The following is a 21,868-nucleotide window of genomic DNA, read 5'->3' on the forward strand; positions in this document are numbered from 1 at the left end:
CAACTCTGCAAAGTCATCAAAACTAGACTGCACAGGGCCACATTCAACACATTTTTCAGCATTTTCAAAGACAGAGGCACCACAACCTCTCTGGAAAACCTGTTCCAGTGGTTGCCCAGTCACATACATACACAAAAAAAGAAGTCTTTTTATGATTAAGTAGAATTTCAATATATGCATGATGCCTTGTGCTTGTCACTGGGCACCAGTAGAGAACAGTCTGCCTCCATCTTTTTACTCCCTTCCACAAAGTATTTACAGAGGTTGGTAAGATCCCCCAAGCCTTCTCTCCTCCACACTGAACAGTCCTAATACTCTCAGCCCCTCCTCATTTGTAGATACTCCAGTCCCTTAATCATCTTAGGGGCCTTCTGCTGGACTCACTCCAGGAGGGTTGCATCTGAATTAGACAGAAAGGATTTTACCAGTAAAAAGCATGGATAAAGCCATTTATATGTCAACTCCTAGAACAATCTACTAGATTTTCTGCAAAATAGAGACCTTCTAATACACCAAGTTTCAAACCCATTTTCTGAGCAAAACCAATTTTTGGTGACTTATCAATTCTCCGTGGCTCAGACTTGAACTGATACACTTCAGCAAAAGTGCTACAGAAAATGTAAAATGTAAGCAACACTTGGCAAAAAATAAAGGGATCCTCCTTCATGTAAACTTCTTTAAGCACTTAAAAAAGACCAAAAAAAAAAAAGGATCTTCTTGCTCTAGAAAATATTTAGTCAAGTTTACTGCAATAATTGCAAAGGCCCAGCAGTATTTCCATCCCCAAACACCTCAAACCATCAGGAGTTGCATAGAGAGATCAAAAGAGCCCATATTACGTAACTTAAATAGTTTATATGAAAAAACTTTTTTTACTTCAATAAAGTACTTCACCCTAAGGAGAAGAAATGTCCAAGTTAAACACTTCAGTTCCAGAAAAATGATACAAAAATACTCTTTCAAGAAGCATCGCTCTAATCTAAGCTCTAATACAAACAATTTAGCATCTTTATACCACCAATACTATTTATGTTTTAGCTGGATAGAAGAATTCAAATATCAAAACATACCTTCTGAGCAGAGTCCTTCTTTTTCTTATCCTCTTTCTTCCTTTTCTTGTCTTCCATTAACTGTTCTTCCCTTTCTTGCTCCTTCTCTCTGCCAAAACATGAAAAACAATGATATGAGCACAATCAAGCTGTGTAAGAGCCACAAGTACTGTATGCCTCTCCCCCCCAAAGAAAGGCAGTCAAGCAGCTAGATTACTCTTATCATACTCATTTCCATTTGAGGGTTTCAGTCTAATTGTGATAAGAAGAGCACCTTCAAGCTCAGTATGGTCAAAATCACACCACGTGTTGCACAAAGGAAAATTCCTTTATTCAGATCAGGTCTCTTACGGCAGTTCCCTATATAAATTAACTACATGCCCGATAGTAGAAAATATATTCAAGACGTTTTGGCCAAAGTACCCTTATAATTGGGTTGTGCTATTATTTAACAGAGACTCTCATGAATCTTTTCATATGGTAAAAAAAAAAAAGGAAAGTTGTAATTTAGTATAAGATGGTTTGGTCTGATACAACATTTATCTTCACAAGGGGAAGAGATTATTCTATTGCCTGTAGCTATGTCACTTGTAAGAGACTTTAAGTGTCACATCAAATCAAACCCATCATTTATTATACAAATCTCTAATTTAATTTCTAGGCTATTGTACCCACCCACTGAATTTTTGTGATGAAACTTGTAATATAAATTAACTTTCTGGGGAATCTATTTTTTTACACAAGAACATTCTTTCAAGAAAGTAAAAAAAAATATGCAGCTGCTATTGTTGTCAAGCTATCATCTTGTTGCTATGTTCTGTATCAAATATGAAAGTACCATGAAATAGTTGATTTACTGCATACATGCAATTGGCTGAGCTGTTTCTATGGTGAATCACATTTTTGTTAACCAGTTCTCTTCACCTCCTTAAAAATAAATTTAAGGCCAAGTTTCCAGCTCACTTGGAGTAATTTCCTTTTACAGGGACAGAATAAAACAAAGACAATTAATGTAAAAAGATGAGCTGACAGATAAGGGATAGGATCAGAGATTCTACAAATGGGAAACAATTAACAAGTATAACCCATAATCTTTTGGAAGAAAATTTTATAAAAAACAGAACAGCATTACAAACAACACTGCAGTTTATAATAGTACTGAACTATTTCTTATATTTATGCATAAATCAAAGCTCTTTTCTGACCACAGTTTAAAAAGTTTAGACTTGAGTTGACTTTGCTGTTATATCACTCAGACTTTTCCTTCCATTGGATTTATACGGTACAGGTAATACTTTTGTTTTCATTTTCTCTAGATACTGCCAAGCCAGTGTACAAAGTGACATTTACACAACTAATTGATTCCTACAAAAATATTTTGAGATGCTATGTATTAATAGCTTCCTGATTGAGGACTTCAAAGAACTCTCTTAATGACAAAAGGTTCTATGGAGAATAATAGAAAAGTCTTCCTTGTTTCCTAAAGTGAGGCTCTCTCTCTTCATGCATCGATAAAATTGATAAGGGCAAGATGAGTCCTTAGAAACAACATCCCAAGGTTACCACCAAATGCAATTACTACACAATGGCAAGTTCAGTCTGCATTTAACAAAGTCTGAGGCAAATGTTCCACATCATACGGAACAGTGCTTTATGCACTCTGTCTGGTATTGCTTAAGCCACATTTGTCCTTGCTTTTTCTGTTCCCAGTAAAATGTCTAAGCACACTTCCTGATCTCTGACAAGGAAAAGCCTTGCAGGTTTTTCAGTGAGGGACTGGGAAGGTTAGTGTACTCTGCAGTGTCCATCATAGCACAGAGACAGAATTTTTTGTTTTCTTTTTCTCACAGATTGTAAGCAATATGAAAAAGCTCTCTTGTGACACCCTCATCTTTCAAAGTTACTGTAACCTCAAACTACATTTACTACTTTGCACTGTCGAGCTACCTACCCCTTTTGGGCTGCACTGCCAGTTACAAATTCACTATTTCCAAAAAACTTCCTTGCAGCAGGCAAAAGTTTAAAGAGCTGTCTTAAAAGAGCTGCTGAAAAACGGTCGGATCAAAATACAAAATGACTTCCAGTAACTGCTTGGCACACACATGGCCTTCTACTTAAAAGAACTTTCCTCAGTTTTGTGATCAGAAAAGCAGGAATGGAGAAGAATGAGGAAAAAAAGTCAGAGCTGAACCTATGGCTTACAATGACATGCAGCACTAAAAAGAGTCAAGGACGAAAGATCCATAGCCTGGAAGTAATCACCTAATTATGGTCTGCCTTTGTGGTAAATTTAGGACATGGACATTGCTACTGTTGCTGCCTTGTTTTCCAATCTATATGGACTAAGGTTGCTAAGAAGCACTTTGTTTTGCATGACAACCTCCCCTTCTGCTCTATTAGTAGAGATGCACATTTAATATTCCATTGGGCACATCACCAACAACCACAATATAGCAGCAATCAATACTTAGCCTACTTTGTTTACCAAAACTGTATTTAGTCTTCAATTCATGTAAGTTCTACTGAGGTGGAAGGGATCTATCTGAACACTTGGGCTACATCACATGCACAAGATCATAAAGTTCCTGACAAAGCGCTAAGTGAAATCTCACAAACATGTAGGAAGTATGAAGCTGCACTCTCCAAATGACAGAGCAAGAATGGATGCTACAGACATGGTAAAGTACCACTGAATTAGAGGGGTTGAATTAGGTTAGCTTATTGCTAGTTTCGGTATCACACTCGCCATCTTCCCGATTCCACACTTTCACGCATTTCACTACTATTTGTTTTATGATCAATTATTTTTCTTTTCAGTTGCATGCAAGAAGCAAGTTTAACCTGCAGCTGCCTATTAACCATCTCTCATTAGCCAAAGGATAATTCTTCCTGGCCTGGTCAAGAAAACTGGGGGATCCATCATGTACATTCCAGCAGCCAGCTGCTTACACTGACAAGATGAACAAGGGCAGAAAACCCATCAACTCCAAGCAGAGTGAATTTAGAGTAATACAATGGGGTGTGGTTCCGGTTTTTGTTACCAGCACACAGTAATGGGAACACAGACACACCACAACCCTGAAGAGGAAGTTTGCTAAATAGCAATCAGCAGCCAGCTTTTTACTTAAGCTTTCTTCAAGAAAGCATGTGTTGGTCTTAAAAATATGACCTAATTGCACTATAATATTTCCCATAAAATCTTAGAATCAACATTATGGAAAAGTATTTGAGAAGTGTATTACAGATTTTAATTCCAAGTACAGTTAAGTTATAATCCAAAATGTTATTTTATTCATAAAAATACCCAAACTCAAACAAACCCAGTAGCTATGATGCATTACACTCAATACCTTATCTAAGTTCTTACAACAACCTTTTCTGGCTAAGTCAAAAGAAATCAGTTCAGAGAAAGGAAGTTTTTTCAGCTTGTTAACTAGAGACAAAATAGACAACACTTGTGAAGTCCATGTTATCAAAGTATCCATTTCAGGAAAAGAAAAAAGAAGAAAAACCAGACATTCAAGAGATGTTCCCACCTCCAAAACAATTTACCAGTTTTGGAAATTGTTAATTTCCTGCAAAATTCTAATATTCATTTTTCAAAAAAAATCCATTTTAAAAAGAGTTGTTCTCGAAAAATTATGGGCTCGAGGCACGGGGAAAGGACAGAAATTCCTAGAAACTCAAGCGTGGCACTTTAGTGCATGCAACTTCCATTTCCTTCCTCAGGTCTACAGGACAACAGTGTGAGAGTTTGAAAGTTCCTCGTAAAGGTGTGGACTAGATACCAGTACTGTGAGTCATCTTCCCTCCTCTTGACCTCATACTTAACTTAATTTCACTACAGTAAACTTGGTTTAGTTATACTATGACACAGCACAGGAGAGATGGTAAACTTCTGTAGGTGCACTCTGTTCTCCACAGCATAATAAGCACAGAGTGACTTACAAATCTGCTTCCAAATTGTGAGTCAAGTTCTGCATCTTCATTCAGAACACACAGGATTCTGAAACTATGCTTGTAGTATCAGTAGCACTTTTAAAAAACAAGCTTTTATCTATATAGCTACAAGGTCATGTTAACAACTGTTATATCCTTCCTAAAGGCTTTGGCCATAACTAGCCAGAGCTAAAGGCCACCACCATGTGGAGAGAATGACACTTGAGCTATTCACTAACTTTTTCTTACAGACAGGCCTCTAGTGATCCAAAATACCGGATTAATCTTTCAGAAATAGATGAAAAGACTCAAAACTTGAAGGACTAAACCAGAAATTTAATCTACAGTAAGGTATCCAACTTTGGCCAAGATCTGAGGTAAACATTTCCGTTGAACTACAAGCACCTAGCTTCTCAGCATTTCTGAAACTTCCCTCAGTATTTTGATAAATTATACAGCCTGGATATCAGCAGAATTTGGCATCACACATTAGTGTGTTGGATGTGTTGCAAAACACCTTTATAACAAGCTTAAGGCCAGATGCAACTTCCAAGATAGAAGCTCCTCTCAATCAATATAAGGACAAAAACTCTTCCAGAAAAAAGTAAAATGCCTTCAACAGCGCCGTTTCATGAACAGCTTGCTGCTGCCACTAAGTATTTTTTCTGTTGTTCCACTTCATTTCTCTTCATTAGGCTCTGTCCCTGACCTTCTCTTGGCTTGAGCCTTCTCTGGGACTCAGCTGATCATATGGGAAGCAAATTCAACACAAATACTCACCTGGACCGTACCACCCCTATACTAAACTGTTTTGTAAATGGAATTGGCCTAGAGTATTATCAGATAATCACCACAAGCAGCGTGCACAAGTATCGAGGAATCTCCTTTCCAAGTAACATGCTAGACTGGTTGCAATTGAATGAAACTGCATCTTACTATATTGCAACACCTCTCACAGAGCACCCAGGTCAAACTGTATCATACAAAGGTCTACTAGCAAAAGGGAGTGTATTTGCTTTTGAAACAGACTCCTATGATGTTCTCATATATTAAGGAGAATGTTTCCTCTGGGCTGGATTTAGTCCTTTATCCCATACTCCTCATATGTTACCTGAGCATTGTCACCTGCACCTGAGCAACTCTCCTAACCGTAACACAGGCTTTATTGGTACAACCTCCAGCATAAGAGTATTCATATATAAATGCATCAAAAAGCATGAGCTGATTAGAACTAAGGGCCATGAGCAATGAAGAAAAAGTATACTACAACTCCCAAATGAGTTCTCTGAGGCACAAGCCTCTCTTGCTGCAGCAACGAACACTGGGAGTCTGCAGCTTGAAACGCTCCAGATGGATGAAAGCTTTTAAATCGTATCTGGAAGCTGGATGTCAGGGACTAAAAATGAAGTAAAATTAAATGCACTGCTACTGGAGCATAGAAATCCTTACCACTTTACTTCACTTTCATTTAACATATCCCACTTAGCAGACATGCTCCATTATTTCAACAGCATGAGAAGAGCACAGCATGTCCAAACATGCAAGGGTGCTCCAGCACATTTAAAGAGAACATCAAACAGAAGCAAGACATAACACAGCATTGAATAAATCCCAGGGCTGACAGACCCTAAATTCCTAAAGGTAAAATTACTTCCACTAGACTAAGTCACATAAAGAGTTATGATCCTGCTGATCAAAACAGTCAAAATGGGATTAATTCATTTTATAAAAAAATGCTAAAATGCTCAACATCACAGCCACCTTTCTTGTTAAACAATGCTTGCATGCATGGACTAGACAGCCATAAGCCCTACAAAACCCGGTAGCAGAGGAGATAGCCATTTAGAAAGTCAGTCTTTAGGCTGAACATAAAAAAATAGAATATGAAATTACTTTAGGCCAAATGACTTCTGATATTTATAAGGAAAAACAACTGAGTATTGATGTAAGGGATAAACTATGCAGTTAAAAATCGACCGTTTAGTAAATGGATAATTGTCCCACACTTTCTGAATGTAAGTGAAATCAAGGTATCAGAACTCAGCCCTTCAGTAGAGTATGAAATTAAGACTTCCATATTTTCAACACATGTGGAAATGTAAGACCAAAGTGTGTCATATCTCTCTCTCCCAAGGCAAGCTGTGGATTTTATACAACACAATATATACTCACCACCTATTAAAAAAAAGACTTCAGAAAGCATGTTTGTAGAAGTGCCCTGTAAAGCAGCATTTTCAAAAGACAAAAGATTACTCCAAAGAGTTAGAGTAAGCTGCTTTTTCTTCGCTTTGGCTGAAAACCAGAACAGCGTCACAGCAAGAATTTGCGTACTTTAAATAGCATATCTGGCACAACCGATATGGCTTTATCGCAGCAAAACATCAGTAATTTGACGCTGCTGTAGAAAACAACCAACTTAAAAACATCAGCAAACTGGCTTTGCTAAAAGTACACTTTTCCAAAGAAATATTCCTTATAGGCTGTTACTACAGTTGTTAACAGAGTAGGATCAATTCTTCATGGAGTATTTTACGTATATATATATACACACACACATATGTGTGTGTGTGTGTGTGTGTGTGTGTACAATGGATTATATAATAGAAAGAAAACAACTCTGACCATAAAGGGCTGCTTACTTTAAAGAACTGGATGGTATAAGCTACACAATACAACAATAAATGCTCATAAAGGAGGTTTGCTCTCAGCTCTTCAGCAACTGAAGGGGAGAAAGGGTCAACTGAAGAGGGAAAGTGTCAATTTCAGTTTTAAGAGTCTCCTGACAATAAGAAATCCTTGGAATGTGTTAAAAAGATAGAACTGAAATGTTTTTAATATTCCATATTTCTTGCTTGCACTCCTTTACATTATTACTCTTTCCAGTTGTATCATTTATATACTTTAAAAACTGATTTCCAGGTACGATGTGAAGTTCCTAAATGTTAGTCATTTGATAAGAAGGAAAGTTTTAAGAATATGGAGAGCTATAGCCAAAGTCCTAGAATGTTAAGAACTGAGCAAGTTTTCTCCTCTACTTGTCTTCAAACACTTCAGAGCTTTTGCAGATCAGTAATTGTTATTTCATAGCATGCACACTCATGCGCACTAAAGACACAGATGAAGTGTGTTTAGACAACTGTGAAATGTGGTAAAAGTAGCCCAAGAATGGCAAAACATTAGGTTAGAAATCTGCCTGTAATTAAGATGTCCAGTAATGTATCGTATCAGAACATTCCTTCAGCAAGACACAGTTCTATTCAGGACTTCAAGGTTTTACGTGATTATCAAAAAGCCTTCCTTTCCTCTAAAAACTACTCACACATGTAGAAAGCTCCACTATCTAAAACTGTTTACCAAAGAAAGTATCTTTGCCATCCTGAAAGCCACAAAAAATATGTACAGAAATGAATGCATAACAAAAAACAAGGACCACTAAAAGGATAACATCTACCACAATAAAAATCAACCAAGAACCTGTCTCTCTTACAGGCTCAAGTCAGTTTTTTTGACAGGGGAAGAGCTAGCTGGCAGTCCTCAAGAAGTACATTGGAGATCTCTGTTCCACTACAAATGATCTATCCTGGTCATATGTACTCTCCAAACCCCTAATTCTCACTAACACCGTAATTTCAGCAGATGACAGACAACCTGGTAAAATATTTCTGTCTTTCATTAAGTGAAGTCCTTTCATTTCTGCACTTGTGTGTGTGTGTATGTGAGAAATCAAAGCTCTGGAGAGATGACCACTCTGAGAGAGCTGCAGCTGAACTTTCCTTTGCGTATGAGACACTTTTTCACTATGCCATTCAAAAGAACATTTTACCTACCTCACTGTGCATATAGAAACATTAGGCAGCTGAAGACAGCAGTTATATTATCCCCATAGGCTTCTACTTCTAAGGCTGAACAAATTCAATTCCCTCAGCCTCTCCTTGTGCAAGATGTGCTCCAGAACACTAATCATCTTAGTGGCCATTTAATATGTCAGTGTCTTTCCTGTATGAGAGCCAAAACTGGATACACTATGTTAAAAATGGACTTTCAAGTGTTGAATCCCTTCTCTTGACCCACTGGCTATGGCCTTGCTAATGCAGCACACGACTGGTTTCTTAACAGCAACAACACTCTGCTGACTCACATTCTACTTTTTCTTTCTCAGACCTTCAGGTGGTTTTTTTTCTGCAGAGCCAATTTCTAATCAGTGGATGCCTAACCTATGCTATAGCACGGGGTTATTTTGACACAGGTGTAGTACTTTTCATTTACAATTGTTGAATTTCAAGAGATTTCTGTCAGACCATTTTCACCATTTTCTCCAAACTACTGAGTTCCCCCTGATCAGCAAACGTCCTGAGGGTACATCCTATTCCAACTGAGCAGGTCACTAATACAGATGCTGAACATCATCAGCCCAGCACTGACTCCCATAGGGCACCACACTGCCCAGCTAACAGTGGACTTTGTACTGCTGACAAACCAACTCTGTACCACTGACTGGCAATGCAGCTCTGGGATACTTTTTCCAAAAAAATGTATTACCTTAGAGTAGAACCAACACATATTTCTGTACATAGTGGTCCAGCAAGCAGGAAACTAATTACAGGTATGTCCTCTGCAGAAGAACTGCAACAGGAGCCCCTAAGTGAGCTACCCTCCACTTGAGATTGAATCAATACACCGCTGCATTTTGCAGCACAGATCAATTCCACAAGTCAAGCTCAAACCTCTACTGGCAGCTCTGCCAATGCTTCACTGTAGCTTTGAACAGGTTACAAACTGTGACACAAGTGAAGCTGGTGAGTATTACTGCCACCTTAATAATGCATTCTTGTAGGTATATATGAGAAGTGCTATTCAAAAATATTTACTATTAATCTTCTGACTGCAGTTAAAAAGCAAAGGCTAACTCCTGACTATGGTGCAAACTTAAAATTAACAAAAGCAGCTCTGTATTTTCTTAGATTACAAAATTCTGTCTTAAATGCCAAGAATAGAATTATTTTTTAACACTAAAAAAAGTCCCAAGAAACTAATCTATTTGCTATGGTAACTATGCCACAGTACACACAACAATTATGATACTTGTTTTAATGTCAGAATGTGACATTTCAGGACGAATAGTGAAAAAGTATAATACAGTTTCATCAAATGAAACATCTCCTGCCAGAGCATCATTTGTGGCACCAGTACAGGCCATACAGACAGTAAGAAACTGGATTATACAAAAACTGTGACAACAGAAGGAGTTAAATTTAAAATAAAGCTTAACATTTTGTGGATTATGACTGCCATTTTTATGTATTTATGTGTTTCTCAGTCATTAAAAAACCCCAGACCTAAAGGCCATCCTGATAAGGATTCATATTATCTACAGATACTGGACAGAATTTTAGGGGAAGCTGAAAATAAAGCACCACATAAGTGTTATTTGCTGTAGTTTTTAAACATACTATAAAATATTAGAGGTCTTTTTAACTTTCATGATATGGCACTTTGGAAGGGATCAAGAAAAAAACTGAACTATAAGTGAAGCTATTTACTGAAAGTTAAATTACAGCGTGGGGAAAACAAAACAAAACAAACAACAAAACAAACCAACAAACCAAGCCCATACAGAATCATGCTCCTTACCCGCAGCTTCTACTGAATGATGAAGTACTTGAATTCTACTTGCCTGGGGATATTATATGGATGCCATCATAGATTTATAGTGGTATAATGTATATTTCATTTTAGGAGGGAACTAATTGTTTACTTTTACCTAGTTTCCAAAGAAACACTCTAAATTTATATGCTGTAAAAACCAAAACACTTTACACAAGTTAACAGCCTAACAAGCATATTACATACCTCCAGATCTGTGTAATATTGTAAAATTTTCCACATACAGTGCTTCAGGGCACTGTAGTAATGAAAATAACATTTATCAAGCTTTAAGTCATTATTTTAATTATACTAAATCAAACTACTAAAGGAAGAATGTATTTAATTTTATCAGTGGGAAGTTAAGAACAAGGTTTTCCACACAAAGTTATTATTCATTGGTTGTAGGTCAAGGTGAAAGAACCAGCAAGTTAAGGTTGTTTTTTAAATGTATTAGAAGTTCAAACAACTCTGTACAGCTGGCTCAGATTTTCTTGGCAAAGGTATTTAAGGTTTGTATTTTCCACTCCAGTTATTACCTGAGGCAATGTTTACTTTTAACATGTAAGAAAATTCATTCAGTTACTACCTGCAAATATTCAGTTTCAAGACTGTCATGATCCATATCAGAAAGTCTAAGTTAAGGGCATAAGGAAAAGCAACTAACATATTTTGCAGGTCTGGGAAATGCTGTATCAATCTTGTCAAATTACGGTATCTTCAAACAAATCTACCTGTATAGGTTCTGTATACTCAGCTGGAGTTGGGCAGGTAAATTCTTGATGTTCCATTACTGCTAAGCATGCTCCATAAATTAAGGCTTATAACTAGGGTTATACAAAGAATGGGGTTTTTTTATAATTGCTGTTCTTGGAGACTAAAAACCATTGCTTATCTTCAGTAGAAACACATTATTCTTCTTCATCCTTATGCCAGCTGAGCTGAGAGCTGAAGCAGGACTAAAGGCAAGTAAAAAGCCCCCAGGAACAAGCTGTACAACCAGGCTATAATAAAGCAGGACAAATATCCAGGTGCTTTCAATTTGAATCCACCTTACTGCACATGCACAAGCCAGCACTTATATTCAACTATGCCTCACAATTCACTGGACAAGTTTTTTACCTTCCTAAAGTACTTAAAATAGCAGTTTTGAAGCCCCTTGTTCTAAACCATACTTACGTGTTCTGTGCAGTGAGTAAAATGCAGATGTAGCATCTTGTATGAAGCAAAAAACTGAAACCCTGTATTTACATACATGAAGGATACATGAAGGATGGCAAACAGCTCCGTTTAATGTTACTGTGCTTTATATAATTAGACAAATGGCTAGCTGGCTAAGTTCAAACAGATGTATACTTTTGAAAAGCTCCTCAGTATCTTGCAATTTTAATGACAGTATATAATCATAACCTTCCTCTGTCAGTTGAGAGGAAAACCACACAAAGGACTGATATTTATATTGCTATGCAATAACCAAATACAAGCTGCTACAAGAGCTGATTATCAATCTTAGCAATCACAAAACTCAAATACAGTCTGAAGAAAGAACTTTTTTACCAGCTAAATACCGTGGATTAGTGAGTTCTTAGAATGCAATAAAGTTTATATGCAGACCCTTCACAGTGAAACTGCAGTTAAGTACAGTGCATACTGAACCTACATGACAGAGATCTTTAACAGGCACAGTTCAATCTGGTCTATGACAAGGTAACACATGTTCAGGTTCTGGTGTTGGCTCTGAAATGCAACTGTTACATCCACTGCCTTCTCACCCTCTGCCACCTCTAATGATCTATTTCCTTAAGAAATACTTGCTAGTACTTTTTTTTAATTCTCCCCCGTCCCGAATTGACTTGGGGGAGGGAAGGATGACATTTAATAACACATGCTGCACAACACAGCTTTCCCAGGATATGTTACAAAACAAGAGACTGCATGACCTGCTCAAGGTTACAGAATGACTCCATTGCTCACTCTGAATTAAAAACTGGTATCCTCCTGACTCCTCCTGTATTTTCACTAATAAAATAATACCACTACTGAGTACTTGCAGAGCTCCTTTCATCACAGGATGTCAAAGGCCTTTATAAATATTAATTAAGCATTGCAACAACACTAAGAAGTATGTAAAACTTAATTCTGCACATGAGTAAACCCAAGCAAAGAATAAATAACCTATGTTCAAAGCCACAGGACAAGTCAACAGTATAGAGAGAAATGGCTCTTGCCATTAAGGAGCACTCCATTACAAACTAGGACATAATTAATACTCCAAATGTGATGTGAAGAGCCCTTGATCGCCAATACATTACAATAAAGCCTTGGTCATGTGCAATCCTACAGAGACCACACTAAATTTCAGGCAGCATTCTCATGAAGACCCTTAAGTTTGTCTTCCTCCAAACACAGAAAACAGTCCTCATGAGACACTTCTAAAATTCTGTGTTTCTTATTTGGTAACTTTCCTTAGCGAAGACAGGTATGAATGTGATATTCCTTGGTACTTTTACAAAATTAACAAGCAATATTGAGCTGAGACACTATTCAAATATGAATTCAGACCTCACAAGTAAAAGTAAGCTAGGTCAACAATCAGTCATGTATTCCATAATTAGGGAAACAAATTACCAACTTCTTTTAAGAACTCAATATCCATTCTCAAAAGAAATAACCACAAGTCCAAAATTAATGTTTTTCACAAACTATATTGTAGTCATCTCTTAATTGAGTACTTCAGTGATTTTACAACTTGAGATAACACCTCCACACTTGACTTGCTACAAACATTACTCTTTTACAATTGTTTCTCTTTCCAATGACTGTAACTATCACCAATCTGTAACACTGATAGTTTCAGTGTGAAAGCCAATCATGCTAAAACATAGTGAAGTTAATTTGCTTCTATGTGCTGCTACATTTGCAGAGTTTAATGACGGGAGTGAGACTAATTTTTATATTTCTTAAAATTGCTGTTAACCTGCCGAAAAGACCCCAAAGGTGACCAGCTCTGAACTCCTGCAAAAATTCCCTTTTAAATACAGTTTGAGAATCTGACATTAATATGACTGCAAAAAATACTTTTGCTTTGGAGAAAGACTACTGTTTTCTATAGAAGACAAAACAAATCAAGTTGCACTAAAAACATTTGTAAATTCACTTTACAGTGAAACCTGTGTTAGAAAAGGGGACTCTGTTATTGCAATGTTAATAAAGAAATTAAATGAAAGATTGTGTAATTCATATTTCGACCCAACACCCGCTCAGGTTTTTCATGAGTTATTTTTTAAAACTTTCTTAACAGTTCAAGGACCTCACCAAAATAACAAGGCTGATAAGTAGTTAACTGAATGAAAAACAGGTTTTTGTTTTGTCTTTTTCATCACAAAGTATGTTTTTCTTCTGACTATGGAATGAATGTCTGGACATCGTGGTTTGGATTTTTTTCACCCTTTCGAATGGACATAATCTGCCAGCACAAACTTACTCTCTGGGCAATGAAGGCGTGTATCACCATTAGAATTTTATCTCAAGTTCTCTTAAGAGTGCAAAACCAGAGAACAATTCAATATTATATTTGGTACATGGTTTTCATCACATGAAGCAATTTTTCTTCCTTCTTACATAGGACAACAGCTAGTTACATAGCTTATGTTATCATTAAGCATTATGCCTTCAACAGAGGACTGATGGGATTTAACAGCCATGCTTTAATAAATGGTATTCCACCTCAAGTAACTTTTTGGAAATCAACAGACAAAAGTTGCTGAGTATTCCTGGATGAAAGTAGTCACTCAACCTTCAACAAAAAAGTCTTGAAGATCCTGATCAACTCATTGCCACTCAGAAGCAGGACCAAGTTCAAGATCAAATACTGCTGAGATGTGTCCAAATGTATTTGCTCCAAAGAGGGAGCAACCTTTCAGTCTGCAGCCACAGAAGCTTTAAATTAACAATGTGCCCTCCAGACACACAGACCTAACACACACATAATCATCAGGCACGTAACTCTCCAGGTCTGGAAAAGCACAGATATGTGTTCTTAGCCAATACTCAGAAGAGGTTCTTTATATTCACAAAGCTGCTGATCCCTAGCTTTTATCTAGTATTATGTATAATGGATATCCCATGCAAAACATCTAATTGTATTGCAGCATACAGTCATACTTTTTTGAGACACTCCCTAAGTCATGGAGGGCTGCACATGTTACACAAAGAAAGGAGTTACAATTACACTGTTTCAGACCATGGTTCTACTTAAGGTCAGAAAGATTCCACTGTAGAGGGCAAGAAAGTCAGGACTTGCCATGCCAGCAGTAAAGAGATACAGTATTTACTGTATCACTAAGCCATCTTATTTTATAAAGCTACTATTCCATATTTGTTGTCTGTAGGTAACTGCAGGTGATGAAAAACTAAGATCTGGTGAAACAGCTATGCTAAATTTTAAACCAGGTGTTTCATAACAACGACAACAAAAAAGCTTACATACATTACCACTCCAAGCGTGTAATTAAAACACTGTTCTGTCATACATCAACTCTGGCCTGCATTTCAAAATTTCTTTACAATATGCAAATATAAACTTCCTCCCTCCCTACTTTATTATGAAGATTTAAAAACTGATAGAAGTTACCTTGATAAATTAAATCACATAAACTGCATCCTTCAAATGGCTTCTAGAATCAGAAGCACACATTTTTAAGGTGTATACCTGATACCAAAGTAAGCACTTTTGCTAACAGACCCCACTCTCTTGTTCTGAGGCTTGCACCTGTTGTTAAGGCAGACAGGCAGGGATCAGGCCTCATTTAATTCTCAATGAGGATGACAGACTGCAGACCCTGCTCAAGAAACTAGGTAAATCACAAGGGAATTAAAGTCCTCTCCTTGCTGCATTGCTACAGACTTCCTCAAGGCCAAAACACAAGACTTTGTCCTAAAAGGTGAGTGAATAAATGAAAGGTGTGGGGTTTACTATGGAATTTGATACACCCTTAATCAAAAAAGAAAACTGAACTCTATTCTAGGAACTTAGACCAAAATAGAGAGATATGCTAGACTCGATATCTACTCCTAAAGCAGTAAGACCTTATGGGCACTGAAAAACAACTGTGTTTGACTCTTAGGGAATCTTCAAATTGCTAAGCACACAGATTCTTTGCAGAGCCTGGTCCGTTTATTTGCCAGATACGAGCTTCTCACCCTTCTTACCACACCCAGCTGGCCATTCTTTTCATTAGTCGTTTTTCATTCAAAAATTATATAGATAAATTATTATTCAAAACAACACAACTCAATACTTCATGTCATGACTCGTGACTAATTAAGATGTAATCTGAAATTATCCACTGGCACACAGAATGAAAACCAGAACAGTGTAAAGAAACAGGAAAAACGAAAACACCACCACAGCACAAGCGCAAGACATGACTTGTTTTGAACTCTAAGAAACTAAAAATCCTTCCTTATTAAGCCACGTAAGCAGCCAAAAAGTTCAAAGCCTCTCCAAACTTGCCTCCTCATATAATCATTCGAGTTTTGAGGACATAAAGATGTGCTGATTTGATCTGGCATTCTAAGAAAATGATTACCTAAGATCCCATAAAAGTATAAATAACCAGATACCCTCACCAAGGCATGCAGCATCTACACACACCACTTGCACTCATTACCTAGAACCTTATTTTTGTCTATCTGCAACCGTGAATTCGTCATTCATGTGGAATGCTGATCACTGTTCTGAGTTAAAAGTATCATACCAAAGTTCTCTGTAATCTAGGGGTTTGCTATTTGCACAAGATATTGTAAAAAACAGTAGAAGAAAGACATAGATAACCAAAACATAACAGCGAGTCAAAGTTGCATTGCTGTACACTTTCCTAAATTTCAAAGACTTAAAATTGCTGCTGCATTTTTGAAGAATACTGGATTTGACATAAGCTGTGCATCCTTCTTTCCTCATGATAAACAAATTCTGTAACAAAAATTCTAAAGGCAAATGTTAAATTTCTAAGCATATTACACCACATGTCTACATTTTATGATATGACTGAATATGTATCAAGAAAAATGTCTTCTGTTTTAGTAATCTCGTAAAAAAATTTGTACAGTATAATTCAGAAAAGCTAATAAACATCAGTTGCCACATTTAGCAAAGAAAAAACCCTATCCCCTTTTCTCATGTATATAAGCACAATGTATTGGCATGTAACGCCTGTACAGAAATGTAGAAGTGCCTCACCATCTCATACCCTTTAATCTGTAATTTCTCCTCATGTTTTTGGCAAGCTACGTTTGGAAAAGTAAGACAGTTGTCAGTTCTTCATAGGAAGCATTACAGGAAGGATATTAGAAGTTCATTCAAGAGATTTGTAAGGTTACAATAAACTGCAACTACCTACTAATAAACATACTTTTAAAAGGAGACTGTTCCAAGGATAAATCAGGTTAACACCATGTTTAACACTAGAAATATTACTGTTTATTCACATGGTTTTTCTAAAACTAACAACTAAACCAGAAAGTTATTGGAAACCACGGAACAAAACCATCACAAGTAGCAGCCACTGCACTACAATAAAGTACCGTCACCTTAAATTGCATCCCTTCCTGATTTAAACGGGAAAATACAAGCTTTTGCTTAACACAGTAGTGCCACCTTACCTGTAATCTGTGCAGATGACCTGAGACACCCACATAGTGTAACTTGGAAAAATGTGGAAATGTCTCTTTTTCATTCCAAAAGAATGAAAAGCGTGGACAATTGCATTCTGCAGGCCATTTAATAATACTTGCTTAACTGCCTATTTAAAATTAACTAGCCACAATACTTAGGAGGTAGAAACAAAAGAAGCTCTAGAAAACAGTCCATGAATAGGCAGAGCTGATTGCCACCTCTCATAGTCAATAATCTGATAAGAGATTTTTGATTCATCCATTTTTATAGTCCTCATAGTGCACACTATTCCCCAGCTGCATTTTTAAAAAGTTAACTTTATTTCATGCCTTCTGGAAATAAAGCATAGATGAAACCACATAGTCTAGACATAAAACTCTTACTAATTGCTAAGTAAACAATCACTTCCTTATTTCTTAAGCAAAGACATTAGAACGTTCGCTGTGTCCTCAGGCATTTGTCTAAACTAAGGACAATCTCCCACCAGGGAAAGAATTTCTTTTAACTGTGCTGCTATTCCTGTGAAATTGGTGTCTGCCCAATCTCAGCAGTCAAGTCATCTGAGAGCTTTTCTTATTTGTATTGAGTGCAGCAGACAAGATTTTTGAAATCTTGATTGAGGGTTATCATTCCTTGTCTCTTTCCAGGAATTGTAATTTACAGCTCAAGTGATGAATTTTACTTGCTGCTTATGTTATTCACAGATATAGTACCACATCAATTTCTAACTTCAATTCTATTTAAATTGCTTTTGAATGCAGTAGCTTAAGATAACTTAGAAATTTTGAAAAATAGTAAATAATCAGGTTAAGAACTAAATATGTATCTCGCTTGGAAAATCTAGTGTCCATTCATACTCAAAGAAGCAAGATGAAAGCATTTTAAAATTAACTACACATTACTACCAAAGAAGAAATTTCTCTTGTAAACTAAGTCAGCTCTAGAATGTCTATATTCCAAAAAGCTTGCATTCCTTCACCTCATGGAAATCAGCATCAGAAAGATGCTTTAACATACAAAAATTTTAAGATGACAGGAACTTGCAAACCACATACAACAGTCAGTTAGTCTTCCAGACACGCACCACTCTCCTTTTCTGCTACAGAAGAGCAAACCAAATTGTAAAGCAAGACATAATCTAGAAAAGGATCCAAAATGAGGAAGCCACTGAACTGCCACCTAAGAGACTAAGAAAGAGCACCACCACAATGGTACACAGAAAAAAACGTTGTCACAAGAGAAAAAGTGAGGTGGAAATCATATTGATATAAGTGAAATGTACCACTGAACGTGTTTCTAAAGTACCAAGATTAAAATGATTTGTCTTGTTAAATTCTCAATCCAAGTAGTGTTTGCTGCTTTTAGGTAACTTTTGCCTTGTTGCATTATGCAAGTTAACAGCTTGTTTATAATCAAAACCACACATTTCTCATGTTCAGAGATGATGTCACAAGACACAAAGAAATGCATAAAACTTGCAGACTATAATCTTCAAAGAGTAACGGACATCTTTTACTTCTGAGTGGCTAAAAATACGCACTCTTTTCGAGCATCAGTCCTAACAGAAACAGCTAAATCAGAGCCATTGAAAGTATCCAGCACATAGATCCATGTAAGTTCTATGTGTTTTCAGAGACAAAAATAATTCTGACCTCTGCTGACAGCAGATCTGAAAACTTCTCCTACCTTTAATTAACAGCTATCTCTTCCTATTTACCACCGATAAATGTCTAAAGTGTGGAACACACCAGTTCGGGGTTTTTTGGACACTACACAAAACCAGTGCATGATATATGACAGGAAAGTAAGATATTCACTGTTCCACAAAAAACTGCACTTGTAATGTATTCAGTTAAATCTTCTCTCTATCCTCTTTAAGAAAGGTAGCTCTGCATAAAGACAGGTCAACTCTTTGCTGCTATATAAAGTTGAAGGTTAAAATACGTAAGCTGATGTGGGAGACTATTTCCTGCTGAAAGAAAAGCCCTTTAAACACTAGAACCTCAAATCTAATTTGTCAGCTTATTGATGCTTCCATGCATACTGCCAATGCAAAGCACCTATCTTTCCATGAAGCCACTATTCTGGAAAAACGGTCAATGGTACCTAGTAAAAAGGTTAAGCATGACCTTATAGAAAAAGCAATACAGAATTCAATCTCACACATAAGCACTTAAAATTCCAAATTTCAGGTGAAGGACCAGACCTTTAGCTTTAATCAAATCTATCTACTAAGCTGGAAGTGCCAGCTGGACTCATGGTCATCAGTAAGTGATTTAAACTTGACTGACTTAAATGGGGAAGTGCACCAAGTAAGAGTCACCAACTTTTTTTAATGGTCTTTTTTAGAAAGAGTATAAAAGAAAAAAAATGCATTGGGCTTCACTGGAAACAATATCCTTAGTTAAACCAGCCTTTGATAAGCCTGCTCTTAACACATTCTTTTAACAAGAGAGTTGGGAACACTTTTTTCAGCCAATGAAGCCATTGCTACCTACTTAAATTAGGGGGCAACATGGCTCTTGAAACATGCTCAGCTGGGTCTCCCACTCACCATCGCAAGAATCAAGCCCATAACACCCTTACTGGTGGCGACTGGGTAGCAACTCCAAACCCAGCTACTCAGCTCTGTATGGTTACAGTATTTCTGGAAGACCTGCTGGGAAGAACTATACAATTTAATTATTGTAATAGGTGAATAAAGCAAGGACTGCCACCACAATGTCAATCTCTAATGTGGTCCAGGCTTATTCAACAAGCCTGACAAATACGCAGTTTAAATGTCTTCTGAAGCCATGGTCAGGCAGAATCAGGACTTGTAAACACTTAAAGAGCTGAAACTGAAAGGGAAACTCAGAAAGCGTTTTCCATCTGGCTTGGTCAGCCGGATGGTTCGGAGCAAGCGGCTGCGTGGTGCTTGGCTGCTGGCTGAGGTTAAACCACAACGCTGCATAAAAAAGGAGGGCGAATAAAAAAGCAGACCACTATAATGCTCAAATAATTATTCTGATTTTCATTAACTACCAGTGAAATTTTTAGATGCGTCTTCAAAGTGCACACCACTCAGTGACAACTCTTTTAAAAAAAAGAGATACAGTCACACTGCGTACACCAGGAGACACTGAGGGCTCAAGTGCTTCAACCCCTGAGAAGTGAAATAATTTATTGTTTAGCTTTCAATACTTGGATTTCTTTTTAGAACTATTTAACATTTTTGTTATTTTTAACACACAAAATGAAAATGACTTCCTGGTAAACAAACAAAAACCACCAAGTGTTTTGTTTGTTTTGGGTTTTTCAGTTTGTATTCTCTAGCTAGGTTCCATTTTAATAATTTAGGAAAATAACCTTACTATACATTTGCATAGGGACTCGGCAAGAAACAGTACACAGATAAAGGTACCCCTGGAAAAAAAAAAAAACAAAACCAAACATAAACTCTACTTTGCTGCTAGAGCTTGGTAATAATGACATTTTGCCTGAAAAAGAAAGTTTCTTTTACTGTGAAATGGACTTACTAATCCCCACCAAGACTTTTAACAGTACAGAAAAATAATTCATTTTGGTGATGTTCATTCTATAATAATATTTTAGATCAAAACCTCCTCGTTAAGGGAAACTCCTCAAATAACCAAAACTGTCCATACATTCAATAAGAGCTACTCAATGCTAAGTTTTTACTTCAGGAAGGAAGAAAATACCAGGCAGCAAATCTACAGCAGGTTTTCTCTTCTTTCATACTGCACTGAAGGATAACAATGTTTAAAGCCTCATTAAAAACTCCACAAGTGTTCAGAATTTCAGTTTAATAAACAGTCAGCTTCAGGCAGACTATCTCTGAACTAGGTTTTCACTTCTATTTTAAAGCATCAAAGAAAACTATCAGGGAAGTTTTTTTTTATAACATTAGTATGTTTTAAGGTATCATGCAGAGCGGCTTTTAAGCCCTGAATTCCTCTACACTCAGAAAAAGCCCTTAGTCTGACCTCAAGGCACCACACTAGAATTTGCCACGATTTATGACCCAGCTACATTAACCATGCTCTTTGGCAAGCGGAAACCCACAACTGCTGAATCAAGTGTTAACACCAAAGTTTTAGCATTTGAAATTTTGAAACAGGTGAATTAAACAATTCCATCTTTTTACCTCCATTACAATTTCAGTTAAATCAGCTTTGTTCCCATAAATCCATAAAGGAAAAAGAAAGCATCATTCTATTCACAATTCTATACAGCTGTGTATGACTGGCTTCAGCCCCAGGCCACAAGCCAGGAACTTCTGAGTTCAAGTCTGGCTCTGCCACTGACTTTCTGTGTGGCCTTCAAAAAGCCTCTGAATTTCTTTGCTGCTCCTCTTACATCTGTACACTTACCTTAAAGAAAGGCACTTGCTTTGCTTCTGCAGGCTTTTCCCAAAGACAAAACTTGAACTGACTGACTCAGAGAGCAATTTTTACTATGCCTTAAATGTCTGAGGCCTACCAAGAAGTCTCTACACGTCAGTTGATTCGTGGTAGTTTTTAACTGCAGTAACTGCCAACGTGGACATGTTACATACATG

At 37.0% G+C, this 21,868-nt stretch overlaps 1 protein-coding gene across 16 annotated transcripts in view; it reads right to left on the reverse strand.

Annotated features, from left to right (window-relative positions):
* Nucleotides 1-21,868, reverse strand: part of TNRC6B (trinucleotide repeat containing 6B) — a 137,757-nt gene that overhangs the window by 52,871 nt on the left and 63,018 nt on the right. For 14 of the 16 annotated variants that reach the window (XM_027680192.1, XM_027680179.1, XM_027680178.1 and 11 more), the window contains one exon: nt 1,071-1,158. In XM_027680192.1, coding sequence (XP_027535993.1) covers nt 1,071-1,158 — 88 coding nt within the window. Of the gene's footprint in view, nt 1-1,070; nt 1,159-21,680; nt 21,822-21,868 lie in introns of those variants that run through there. The other 2 variants (XM_027680188.1, XM_027680190.1) reach the window with 2 other exon arrangements.

This window comes from Neopelma chrysocephalum, unplaced genomic scaffold (genome assembly GCF_003984885.1).
Source record: "Neopelma chrysocephalum unplaced genomic scaffold, ASM398488v2 Primary Assembly neopelma1_59, whole genome shotgun sequence".
Taxonomy (NCBI): domain Eukaryota; kingdom Metazoa; phylum Chordata; class Aves; order Passeriformes; family Pipridae; genus Neopelma; species Neopelma chrysocephalum.